This window comes from Myotis yumanensis, unplaced genomic scaffold, assembly GCF_028538775.1.
Source record: "Myotis yumanensis isolate MYYU_CA2020_CCGP unplaced genomic scaffold, mMyoYum1.0.hap1 SCAF_12, whole genome shotgun sequence".
Taxonomy (NCBI): Eukaryota; Metazoa; Chordata; class Mammalia; order Chiroptera; family Vespertilionidae; genus Myotis; species Myotis yumanensis.
The window spans coordinates 29,243,797-29,256,457 of record NW_027223763.1 but is presented as its reverse complement, the minus strand read 5'-3'; the positions used below and the strand labels follow the sequence as shown (position 1 = coordinate 29,256,457).

The following is a 12,661-nucleotide window of genomic DNA, read 5'->3' as shown; positions in this document are numbered from 1 at the left end:
GTGCTCCCACTGGGGGAGCGCTGCTCAGCCAGAAGCCAGACTCACAGCTGGCAAACGCAGCTGTGGTGGCAGGAGCCTTTCCTGCCTCCATGGCAGTGCTAAGGATGTCCGACTGCCAGCTTAGGCCTGCTCCCAGGGAGCAGGCCTTAGCCATCAGTTGGACATCCCCCGAGGGCTCCTGGACTGTAAGAGGGTGCAGGCTGGGCTGAGGGACCCCCCACCCCGAGTGCACAAATTTCATGCACCTGGCCTCTAGTATTAATCATAATTGGGTCCTTTCCCCTCTTTAGTGTGGTATAAACTGACAAAAAATAAAGGAAAAGAAAATCACTTAGGAAAGCTCAGCTTGAGCCTGACATGGTTGCCCCCGGGATGTGCATTGTCTAAACCAGCGGTTCTCAACCTGTGGATCGCGACCCCTTTGGCGGTCAAACGACCCTTTCACAGGGGTCGCCTAAGACCGTCCTGCATATCAGATATTTATATTACAATTCATAACAGTAGCAACATTACAGTTATGAAGTAGCAATGAAAATAATTTTATGGTTGGGTCACAACATGAGGAACTGTATTTAAAGGGCCAGAAGGTTGAGAACCACTGGTCTAAACACTTATGGTCCATTCAAAGGCAGGTGGCTCCACAGCATCTCGGTCAAGTTTGCATACCAGCATCTTTTGTTGCAATTCCTAAGGTTATGTGTTAGATGTTTAGTACCCTAAGTATTAAATCAGCTCTCCCCATTACAAGTCCTGATGCCTCCTAGTGAACCCATCACTACCCATCACTACATCTTTTTCCCCAAGTCCCTGGGCCCACTGCTATATTTGGGCAACTCCTCTTCTTTCAACCCAGCATCCTCCATCTTCTCCTTTTCAAGAATGCCCAATAAATTAAATTCCCCTCCCACACAAGAGCCTGAATAAGATTGTAGACAAGGTGTCTTGCAACTTTAGTTTGGGACTAAAAAATAAATAATCCATTAACAATTCTATGAGATAAGAAACTTAGAATTCCTGTAATAGAAGAAAACAGTTACCTTTAAAAAAAAAAAAAAAATATATATATATATATATATATATATATATATATATATTAATGATTTCAGAGAGGAAGGGAGGAGAGAGAGATTGAAACAGCAATGATGAGAGAGAATCATTGATTGGCTGCTTCCTTCATGCCCCCTAATGGGGATCAAACCCACAACCCAGGCATGTGCCCTTGACAAGAATCGAACCGGGACCCTTCAGTCCACAGGTTGATGCTCGATCCACAGAGCCAAACCAGCTAGGGCAACAGTTATCTTTTCATCCCACTGGCAAGACATAGGAGAAAGCAATCAATAACTGGTAAATTATCCTGCAATAGTGTAAATTAACTAGCACAGAATAAGATACAGTATTGCCTTCTCTAAGCACTCAATCTTCTTCATCCAGAGGTAGCAGATGCAAATGCTGGGCAGGTAATACAAATGAGTAAAAAAATGAACAAACATAAGAAAACAAAACGATAAACAGCAACTAACCCTTAGCCTGGGCATTACCAATGAAACTATGATGAGAACCATGCCATGCTGAATTGGAGAGCACCTGTCCACTTCAAAGGGAGGGAGCAACTGCTACTTAACTCTAATGGTCTGTACTTGATGGGAATGAGTGTCAGTATTGCCAGATTTTAAACTTGAAATATTATTATGTGCAATCTGTTACGTTTACAGTACTGGCTACTTATTCATTCAAGTTCTTAATAAAAACACTACTAGCTACATTGTCTGGGCCAAATGTTACATTTCAGTTGGTCATCTTTAAGACAAATGTTATATTTCAGTTGGTCATCTTTATGCTACATATATGCTGTCAGCTGACAAATTTACATCTTCTCCATAGACTGTTCTCCCAAGCTTCAGATCCAAGTATCCAATTGCCTCTTGCCTAGCTTTTCCTTGTCACGGGTATCTCAAATTCCAATGTCTAAAATGGAACCCATCAACCTCAAACACATGCTAAATTGGTTTCCAGGTCTGTGTTCCCTATCTCAATACAATGGCATTAATATATACCCAGTTTCCTCTCAGAAACCCTGGAGTTATTCTCAACTCCCTCTCCCTCCACCCCATCCCACTGGTAACAAAGTATAATGTTTTATCTGTGGAATTCTACTTGAACCCATTATTCTTCATTCCCACCATCACTGCCTTGGCTCAGGCCTCATCTTTTATTTTGCCTAAATTAAAGCAAGAGCTCCTTAACTAATCTCTTGCCTTCAATCTCTAATCTTTTTGCCCTCACTATAGCCAAAGCATTCTTTGCAAGACACAAGCTTGATGTTGTCACTTCCCTGCTCAAAACTTTTCAATGATTTACCATTACCTTCAGGATAAATTTCAACTCCTTAGACTGGTATTCAGGGCCCTTTGTGATCTTGTCTTTCCATGTCTATCTCCTACTGCTTCCTCAACCCCCACCGCATTGAAGTACCTTCAATTCCCTAACGGGACATTTTCCTCTACCCTAGCACCTTTACACAGGCTCTTCCTACGGCTTGGACTATCCTTCCCTTGTTCCCTACACTCTCATTTTCTTGGTTCCTCAGACCAAGCATTAATCCTCTTCTGGGACATACCCCCTCTCCCCGCCCCCGCCCCCCCCCACAGGCAACCCTTTTCTCCAGGCTGGTTAGATAACCTTTTCTGCTTCCATTGTGCATATCTTTATTTTATTGTCTACTAGGGGCCCAGTGCATGAATTCGTGCACCTTGAAAGGAACTGTGGGCTGCGAGGCTGCAGTGGGCACAGGGGCGGGTCTTGGCCCATCCTCCGAGCCCCCGCCTGGCCCCTCCCACTGCGGCCCCCAGCCCCCTGTCTGCTGGCAGCCCCACTCCCTCCGCCACCACTTGCAGCCGCAGACGCCTGCCATGTTTCACACGCACCCCCTTGTGGTCAGCACATGTCATAGCAACTGGTTGTTCGGCTGCTCGGTCTATTTGCATATTAGGGTTTTATGTATATAACTTGACTGATTTTTCCCACAGAAATAGGACTTACTTTAGAGCAGGGGTCTTCAAACTACGGCCTGCGGGCCACATGCGGCCCGCCAAAAACATTTATCTGGCCCGCCGGGTGTTTCTGCCGCCGCTGTGAGCATAGGAATTTGTTCATAGTTTTTTTTTTAAACTATAGTCCAGCCCTCCAACAGTCTGAGGGACAGTGAACTGGCCCTCTGTTTAAAAAGTTTGAGGACCCTTTCTTTAGAGACTCTGTCTTACTTCTATCTACTAGAGACTAAACACAATACCTGATTCAAACTAGGCACTCAATAAATATATGTTGAATTAATTAATCTAATCCAACTTAGGGTAGCAATGGAGAAAACTAAGAACTAGAAAACCCAGGTTATCCTCAATCTTAGTTCAGTACTCTTTCTACCAGACTAAGCTGGCCTTTGAGGCAGGTGATGTGAGAAAAAGAGGCATTAACTTGTACTCTGAAGGCAGAGACTGAGGGCTCTGAAAAGAAGAGTTGACATGGAACAGAGTGGTTGTTTTAGGGTAAAGAGGGGCAAATGAAGAAAAATGGTCAAGCTCAAAACCCCATTTTATTTATCTGTCATCCTTAACATGAATGCTTGCCAACAATATCGCAGGCAACCTAAAGTCAAATAAGACAGTTCACAGTTGACAAGAGATTAAAAAAAAAAAAAAAGAGGGAGCAGACTCCATTTATTAAAGATGGAATGAGGCTTGTAATGGGAAACCTTAAAAGAAATAAAGTTTTAATATAGCATGTACACTTTGTACAATCTAAGCATATAAATGTGTACATTTAATTCTCAAAACAACCCTATGTGGTAATATTATTATTCCCATTTTACAGGTGAAAAAACTGAGGCACTGAAAGATTAAGTTTGACTGAGATTTCATGGGTAGGAAGTGACAGAGGTAGAATTTTCTAAAAAATATTTTTATTGATTTCAGAGGAAGAGAGAGATAGAAACATCAATGATGAAAATCATTGATTGGCCACCTCCTGCACGCCCCCTACTGGGGATTGAGCCCACAACCCAGGCATGTGCCCTTGACTGGAATCAAACCCGGGACCCTTCAATCCGACATTCTAACAACTGAGCAAACTAGCCAGGGCCAGAGCTAGGATTTGAATGAGGCATTTTTAATGCTGGAATTCATGTCCTGAACCACAATGCTGGAAGCATAATTCTGACCATGGCAATCAAGACAAAAGAGGATCGCCCTAACCGGTTTGGCTCAATGGATGGAGTGTCAGCCTGCGGACTCGGGGGTCCCGGGTTCAATTCCGGTCAAGGGCATGGACCTTGGTTGCAGGCACATCCCCAGTGGGGGGTATGCAGAGGCAGCTGATCTATGTTTCTCTCTCATCGATGTTTCTAGCTCTCTATCCCTCTCCCTTCCTCTCTGTAAAAAATCAATAAAATATATTAAAAAAAAAAAAAAAAGACAAAAGAGGATCACCCAGGTTTCAGTGTGAAGAATGAGTTGTTTCGTGGACACATTTTTTTTACCTTAAGTTCAGAGAGAAAGCCGTTATGCATGTGGGGGTTGGGAGTTCTTTGTTCTGTGACACAGTGATGACATCAAGATAAACTGCCACTAGGCTGAGAAAAATGGACTGGCTGCTACAGGGCTTGCTTGGGGTTGAGGGGGACAAGGGGCTTCTCTGGGGCCAGCTGACCCATTCCCTCGCCTGCAGACACTGTGGCAGCAGTTGCCTCCAGAGTACAGGGAATATAGTGATACTATTCCTGTTCATGGTTTGGCAGATCCGGAAGTGGTGGCAACTTGGGAACTGGCGACATCTTCAGCCCTGGTACTCTGGAGACATCATGCAAGGCAAGGTGGGTGACATAGATGTGTAACGGTCTAAATAACTATTGACGCCACATCTGAATTTTGGTGAGGAATCATTGACATGGATGTGAGCCCAAATAAGTGACTATAAGCCTTAAATGTGAGGCAGCGTGACTGACCACTGACACTAGATTTGAAGCCAGATCAGTGATGACTTACTCTAGATGTAGGATTATGTAAGAAATGACTTACCCTAGATGTAGGATTATGTAAGAAATGCTGATCTCCACCGGTGCACTGGGTAATGGCCATTAACACTGGATGAGTAAATGACTGTTGACCACAGATGTGGGGCCAGTTGAGTAACTGTTCATTCTGGATATGGAACAGAGACTGAGAGCTTAATGATATACCTTTTGACTCTGAAAAGGTTGATAGTATTTTTCTCCATTTCCCAGGGCCTATCACTTCTATACCATGTGGCTTTCTTTGGTCATTTGTGGAGGCAGAAGTCGGAGGAGGAAGAAGAGGAAGAAGAGGAGGAGGAAGAGGAGGAGGAAGAGGAGAAAGAACAGGCGGTATCTCTGGGTCCATTGAAGCCAAATTTTCTTTCCAAATTAGCTCCTATTGGACAGCAAGCCATCACAGCTCCATCCCAACCATCCTGTGATCCTGAGAGCCTCCACAAGGCCATAGAAACAACAGAGCTAGTACTCAGACAGACCCCAAGCCCTCCTAGATCATTCCCCACCTTTCAGATCCTGACCAACCTGCCTGTGAGGCATAAGACATCAGGGAGTGATCTACAGCAGAGAAAAATCCAGCTCTTCTGGGGACTCCCTTCTCTGCACAGTGAATCCTTGGAGGCCATCATCCTGAGTTCAGGTGACCCCTCTCCCCTGAAGTTACCTGTTGGTCCTTCTGTCTGGTTCAACGAGTTTTCCTTCCTGCATAGGTCCAACCTGCTGTTTCCCCAGTATTGCTCCCCAACCCAGCTTCCTACCCCTAAAGTCCATACTACAAAAGATCTGGAAGAGATGACCCCTAATCCTCAGCAACGTCCCTCTCCACTTTACCCTTCTGTCCCATCACCACCCCTCCATCTTAAGTGCTTTCCCATAGACCACAAAAGAGTCCATTCTGGTGCTCAGGCACATACAGAGTGGCTTCTGTGGCAGAGAGCGGCCCCTCAGGTCTCTGAGGATCAAGCCCTGCACGCGCAGCCTGAACTACAAAGAACCAGACCCTCAAATTCTCCCCCCTCATCTGAGGTCTGGCAGGGGAGGCCATGGGAACCTGGCTTCCCACAACATACCCCAGATCCACTCTCTGCCTCTCTGCTGTCTCCCTCTAACTTTCTGGGAGTCCCGACTAGGTTTGAGGCCCCATGGAGGACCATGGTGCAAAAGGAGGACCCCAAAGCCTCTGAGACAGCAATGCTAGTTCCCAGCCCAACCCCAGCCTCTCTGCCAGAACTCCAGGGAGTCAGCCCTAAAGGAGACCTGTATGGAGCTGAGGACGACTGGGAAAACAGAAGACAAAATGAGAATCCTCAGATTTCTGAGCCTCCAATCCTGGTCCCTTTCCAATCTGTAGCCCCCATAACAGAGCCTCAAGGAACTAGACACCTGGAAGTACCCCCTGGATGTGAGTCTCAGTGGAGAACCACAGGACATAAACAGAGTTCTCAAGCCTCTAAGCTCCCAATGCCAGCACCTTACCAATCTGATTCTCTGTCAGAACCCCAGAAAGTCAGCTCTGAAGGACCACCTACATCTAAGGACTTCTGGGGAACCATAGAATACACACAGAAGCCTCCGGCCTCTGGGTATCTAATGCCAGTCCCCTGTCCTCCCTCAGACCTCCAACAAGAACTCCAGAGAGGCAGTCCCCTGGGAGATTTATCTGGATACAAGCCTCACTGGGGATGTAGAGGAAATCCACAAGCTTTTGAGCCCCCAGCCTTGGACCTCAACCCAGGATTCTATGGAACCAGCCCTGCATGTATCCCATCAGGATCTGAGACTCTAAGGGAAGGCATGCAAAAGAGAGAACATCTTTGGGTCTCTGAAGACTCAGTTTCATCTCCCAGCCTTCCTTCAGCCTGTCTGCTGGAGTCTCTAGGAATGGGACCCCAGGGAGTCCTATCTAAGTCCAAGGCTTTGGGGGAAACTATGAGGCAGATAGAGAACCTCTGGACCTCTGAGTCTACAGCCCCTTCATGGGGGGACATGAAGCAGAAAAATATCTGTTGTGCTCCTGTGTCCCCATTCTGGGACCCTAGCCCACATCCAAACTCTATGTCAAAGTCTCACTTAAGTGAGCCTATAAGAGACCAAGGCAACTATAAGCCTGAGGGGGAAGCATTGGAACAGAAAGAGAACAGCTGGGCCACTGAGCAACCAGCCCTATCTCCCAACACACTTTCTGCTCCTCTAACAGGTCCACACATTGACCCTGAGTGTGTCTGGGGGAATGTGCAACAAAGAGAGAGCCTCCAAGGCCCCAGTCCTCCAATAGTGGATCCCCTGCAGCCAATAAACTGGCCTCCCACCCTAGCTGAAGCTCTGAAGACTGAGCCCAACCAGCCTGGTTTACCCAAGGAAGAGCTGTTCCCAGGAGCTAAGGCACAGGTTCCACACTCCCAGAGAGAGGCTGACCTAGAGATATCCACCCATTCTGGGATCCAGGCTTGGCACTGGAGTAGAGAATTAGAACTCAGGCTGAAGAAACTACAGCTGAGCCCTGCTCCCAGATCTCCTGGTCCAAGTCAATCATTTGGCAGTTCCCCTGCCCTGAGCTCCACAACTCCCGGCACTTGGGGACTCTCTTCCTGTTCTTCACAGCAGACTTATTCCCCCAGTCTGTGCTCTCAGTCTTCAAGCTGTCAACCCGCACAAGTTGAGAGCACAGTGACTCAGCCTGTCCAGGTCTCCCACTGTTATGACTCCCACTCCTCTTCCCATCCTCAGCCACAAGGGTCTGGTAGGGCAGAACAAAGGTTTCAGAGAGAGGAAAGAATGAAGGCAAAGATGGTGGCCCGGGTGGCCCAGGTCTCACCTCAGGGACAATCTGTTCACATGGAGGCTGATGAGAACTGCCCAGGCTTGAGAGAGCCCTCCAACCCTGAGGTTCCAGTCTCGGTCAACAGACAGAACAAGGCTTCAGTCTTAGCATCAGCCAAAAAGAGAGAGAACCCCAGGAAACCCAAATCAGGAGACCACAGAGGAGGGGATGCAAGATTGGGGCCATCCACAGTTACAGGAAAGAGCCATCCAGCCCAGGCCAGACTAGTGGAGGTCCCTGTAAGCCGACTTTTCCAAAGATCTCGGCACAGGAACCAGCGGTCTCTCAACACTGCTCTCCCCCAGCAGCTTCACTCTAAGGCTGCAGGTCCCCAAGATAAGCGAGGAGCAGAGCTGAGAGCTGGTGATATCCTGATCCCTCGGCACTGTAAGCACTGCTGCCCCTGGGCCCAAATGGAGAAACATCTCTCTTCCCCCACACCTCAGCCTCCCCTTATCAGGGGTCTCCAAAGGATATTTGCCAAGCTTCCAGGTACCCATGGACCCATGCCCACCAAATCCAGTCAGCATGAGAAAAAAGCTGATAGTACTGGCACCTGAGGGCTGGGGAGACAAGCAGAGGAAATCCTAATAAACTAGCTAAATTAAACAAATCCAACTCATGATTTCTTTGGAATCTGGGGTACTGGGAATGTCAGTTCCCTATTAACTTCTCCAGCAACTATATTCCCTCAGAATCAGGTCCCTAAAATGGAGAGTTCAGGATTCTGCAAGCTTAACTTTCTTCTCAAGCCCTTCACAGATAGATGATCAATCTGAGATCCACACATCCCTGCTCTATGGGGTGAAGCTTAATGGCCAGGGAGCACAGTCCAGTGCTGCCCTTAAGAAGAACTTCATAGCAAGTGAACAGAAGAAAAATACATCTCTTCACATGAGCACAACTGGTCTTGGTCTAGACTCTAGGCAGACCCAGGGTATGCCTGGGTATGGTCCCCTTCTTCACCGGCTCGACCCACAGTTCTCCACATATCTTTCCATCTCTTCTCAGCCCTCTACTCTTATTCTCCCTGGGTCAACTCAACAACCATTCATTCCCAAGGCTACAAAAACAAGTGCCTCTCATGTTTAATGGCTATTTGGATTTCTTCTAGAATTGCCTGTTCATATCCTTTACCCATTTTTCCACTGCTGCACTATCTGTTGGATATTGTATTCGTTTTCTGCTGCTGCCATAACAAATTACCACAAAACAACACAGATTTACTTTGTCAGAAAAATAAAATCAAGGGGTTGACAAGGTTGCATTCTTTTCTGTAGGCACAGGGCAGGATTCATTCCTTGTCTTTTCTGGGTTCTAGAAGGAGCCTTAGCTACTGGGCCTCTTTCTCCATCTTCAAAGCTAACGAAGGCTAGTTCTCATATCATACCAATCTGCTCTCTATTGCTTCCCTCTTCCACTTGTAAGAACACGATAAATACTTGGTCCCACCTGGATAATCCAAAGATACTATTTCCATCTTAAAGTCAGTTGGTTAACAACGTTAATTCCATTTATAGCCTTAATTCCCTTTTTCATGTAAAATAGCATATTCACAGGTTGCAGGGATTACAACATCAGACATCTTGGGAGAGCCATTATCCTGCCTACCACAACCTATTATGTATAGCAGTTATTTTCTCCCAATCTGTGGCTTATTTTCTAATTTTGTTTAAGGTGATTTTTACTCTACCAAAGTTCAAAATTTTTATATAATACAATTTACCAACATTTCCCTTCAGTGGCTTCTAAAATATTTTTTTCTGGTACTTATATACATCAACTAGTGGCCTGGTGCACAAAATTCGTGCACTCGGGTGGGGGGAGGTTCCTGAGCCTGGCCTGTGCCCTGTCACAGTGCAGGAGCCCCACGATCCATTGCCCCAAAGAGGCCCCACCCACCCATCCGGGGCTCCTCAATGGATTTCCCCAAAGAGGTAGGCCAGAGCCAGGGGAGGCCTGCGGACCCCTGGCTCAGGCGCACAGAGGCCTCTGCCGAGGCCCCACCCCTCCCCTGACGCTGCAAGTCCCCGCCCACCCGTGCCTGCTGCACAAGCAGCCTCTAGCTGATCAGTCGTTACATATGAGGGTGTCCCAACCATTTGCATATTACTCTTTTATTAGTATAGACTAGAGGCCCAGTGCATGAAATTCGTGCACGGGTAGGGTCTCTAGGCCTGGCCGGCAATCAGGGCAGATCGGAGCCTTCCTTACCCCAGCTGCGGACTTCCTTCATTCCGCGCCGCACCCTGGTGGTCACCACACATCATAATGAGCAAACTCTCACGGGGACAGTTTGCATATTAGCCTTTTATTACATAGGATTAGAGGCCCGGTGCACGAATTCATGCACAGGTGGGGTCCCTCAGGGTGGCCTGCGGGGATCAGACCCCAGCTCGTACCCCCAAGCTTGCATCCCCTTCTGGCACCCTGCATGGCCTGGCGCCACCCCCTTACCTGCTCCACCATCCCGCCTGCAGTGCACTCTATCGGGGCCAGGCCCGCCAATGGTCTCTGTCTGTGGGGCGATCAGGCCCCCACTCGCACTTGTGTTGGCCTGGCGCCACCGCTCACCTGCTCCACCATCCCGCTGCAGTCCTGCTTTTATCGGGGCCCATTGGGGCCAGCAGCACCTCCACTGCCACCCACTGCTGGCACCGTGTTGCCAACACCCGCCATGTTCCACACCGCCCCCTGGTGGTCAGCACATGTCATAGAGAGAGGTCAAACAATTTGCATATTAGGTTTTTATTATATAGGATGTTAGGTTAACCTAATTTTTGAGTATGGTAGGCAAAAATTTAACTCTCCCACCTTTCTCCCACAAAATAGATGTGCAATTTTACCAGTACAATTAAAAATATATAGAATTCCTTGCCTGGCCGGTGTAGTTCAGTGGTTGAGGCGACCTATGAATCAAATCAGGTGGTCACGGTTTGATTCCAGGTCAGGGCACATACTCAGGTTGCAGACTTGATCCCCAGTGTGGGATGTGCAGGAGGCAGCCAATCAATGATTCTCTCATCATTGATGTTTCTATCTCTCCCTCTCTGAAATCAATAAATATAAATATATGAATACGATGTCTTAAATCCATTCCATAACCATAGAGTGATTTGATTCCCGGTCAGGGCACATGCCCGGGTTGTGGTCTCGACCCCTAGTAGGAGGTGTGCAGGAGGCAGCTGATTAATGATTCTCTCTCATCATTGATGTTTCTATCTCTCTCTCCCCCTCTCTAAAATCAGTAACATTAAAAAAAAAAAACTTATAAAAAGAAAAGGTGGAGATTAATGTTAAAAAAAGATATAAAGCAGGATGATCTCATTTTGATTTTAAAACACCACATGTATAGACATACACATTTACACACATGCAACTGAAAAACAGCAACTAAAGATGGTGGTCTCTGATTATTGGGAATATTCATTTAAAAAATATGCTTATATTTTTTCTAAATTTACAATGCACATTACTGCTTCTATAAAAATAAAAGGTTATTTTGAAAGTGAATTGCCTATGCTGTACACTTGGTAACTGTAAGGTAAATTTTGGCTTTTTGACACACACACAAATTAGTCCTCGTAACACTGAAATCTAACTCACTTCCCTGTCTAAACCCCCCAGATATCTTTGGACTGAAGTTCATTCCTGGCATATGAGGGTCTTCATGTGACTTCTGACCCCTTCAAATTCACTCCAGGACTCCCTTGCTAGCCAACCTATGTTTCTTCTGTATTCTCTACCCTCTGTGCCTTTTACTAATTGCTCTCCTGCACTTCTCCATGTCAAGTCTCCCACCTTCCTTTAATGCCCTGTTCAGACTATCTTTCCTATCTTGGTTTGGTTTACCCCTCCTTGCAGCCACATAACAACGTGTACCTTGTCAATAGCACTTGCTTCCTGATAGTATGGCAATAAGCCGTTCAAAGAGAGATTCTATGGTCAAGTCCACATTCCCAATCCAGTATTCTTCCCATTCTACAATATTCCCTCTACTCTATATCTGGTTCAGAAAAACAGCCAGTCAGAAGGTACATATTATTCCTCTGTCTCCTCTCACTAATGTCACTATTCTATTTACCAAAGCTTTATTTATAACCCAAACCTGAGGGCCTGAGTCCAAAACTCACCACCTGCTGGCTAAGGGTGGAACTGAAAGTCCTTTCTATCTCCCCACCTATTGCCCCCACCACCATTTGAGTCACAAAGACAATGCAATTCTGAATTTCTACTTGACACAGAAATATTTAATGACTCTATGCATCTCTAGATAGCATGGGCATTGTATAATCACTAGACTCTCACAGCAATTTGTAGGAGCAATATCTTAGATCCAAATGTATCTCAAGATGTTAGACTTACAGTCCCATCTGTGGCATACTGTTGGTCCTGTGTGATATATTTGATGCCATGTTCTTAGTCAAAAACCCATCTTTTAATCATAGCACTTACCCTATGGGAAGAAATGATTAGTTAAGGCTACATTCCAATTTCTTTCTGGGAACACTGTAGGGAAAAAGACAGACTGCTGATACAACTTGCCTCTTGATTTAAGTATGCAGGCTTCTGCAGATGAAAGGTGACAAATAGTCCCTCACTGCTTCCTACAGTTTACAAAGCACTATCAATCACTGTATCAGAAAGCTACACTGCTATAAGCTCAAGTGCCTCTCACTACAAGTCTGATCTTGATTTTTCCTAAGAATCTACAGGGCTGCCGAAACCGGTTTGGCTCAGTGGATAGAGCGTCGGCCTGCGGACTGAAAGGTCCC

The 12,661-nt window shown here is 46.4% G+C and overlaps 1 protein-coding gene across 1 annotated transcript; it reads left to right on the top strand.

The window, feature by feature from the left end:
• The first annotated feature begins 4,636 nt into the window (after positions 1–4,636).
• SPATA31G1 (SPATA31 subfamily G member 1) lies at positions 4,637–8,446 on the top strand. Its single transcript, XM_070430122.1, has 2 exons — positions 4,637–4,867; positions 5,279–8,446. The coding sequence occupies exons 1-2, from the start codon at positions 4,637–4,639 to the stop codon at positions 8,444–8,446; spliced, it is 3,399 nt and encodes a 1,132-aa protein (XP_070286223.1).
• The last annotated feature ends 4,215 nt before the right edge of the window (positions 8,447–12,661 follow it).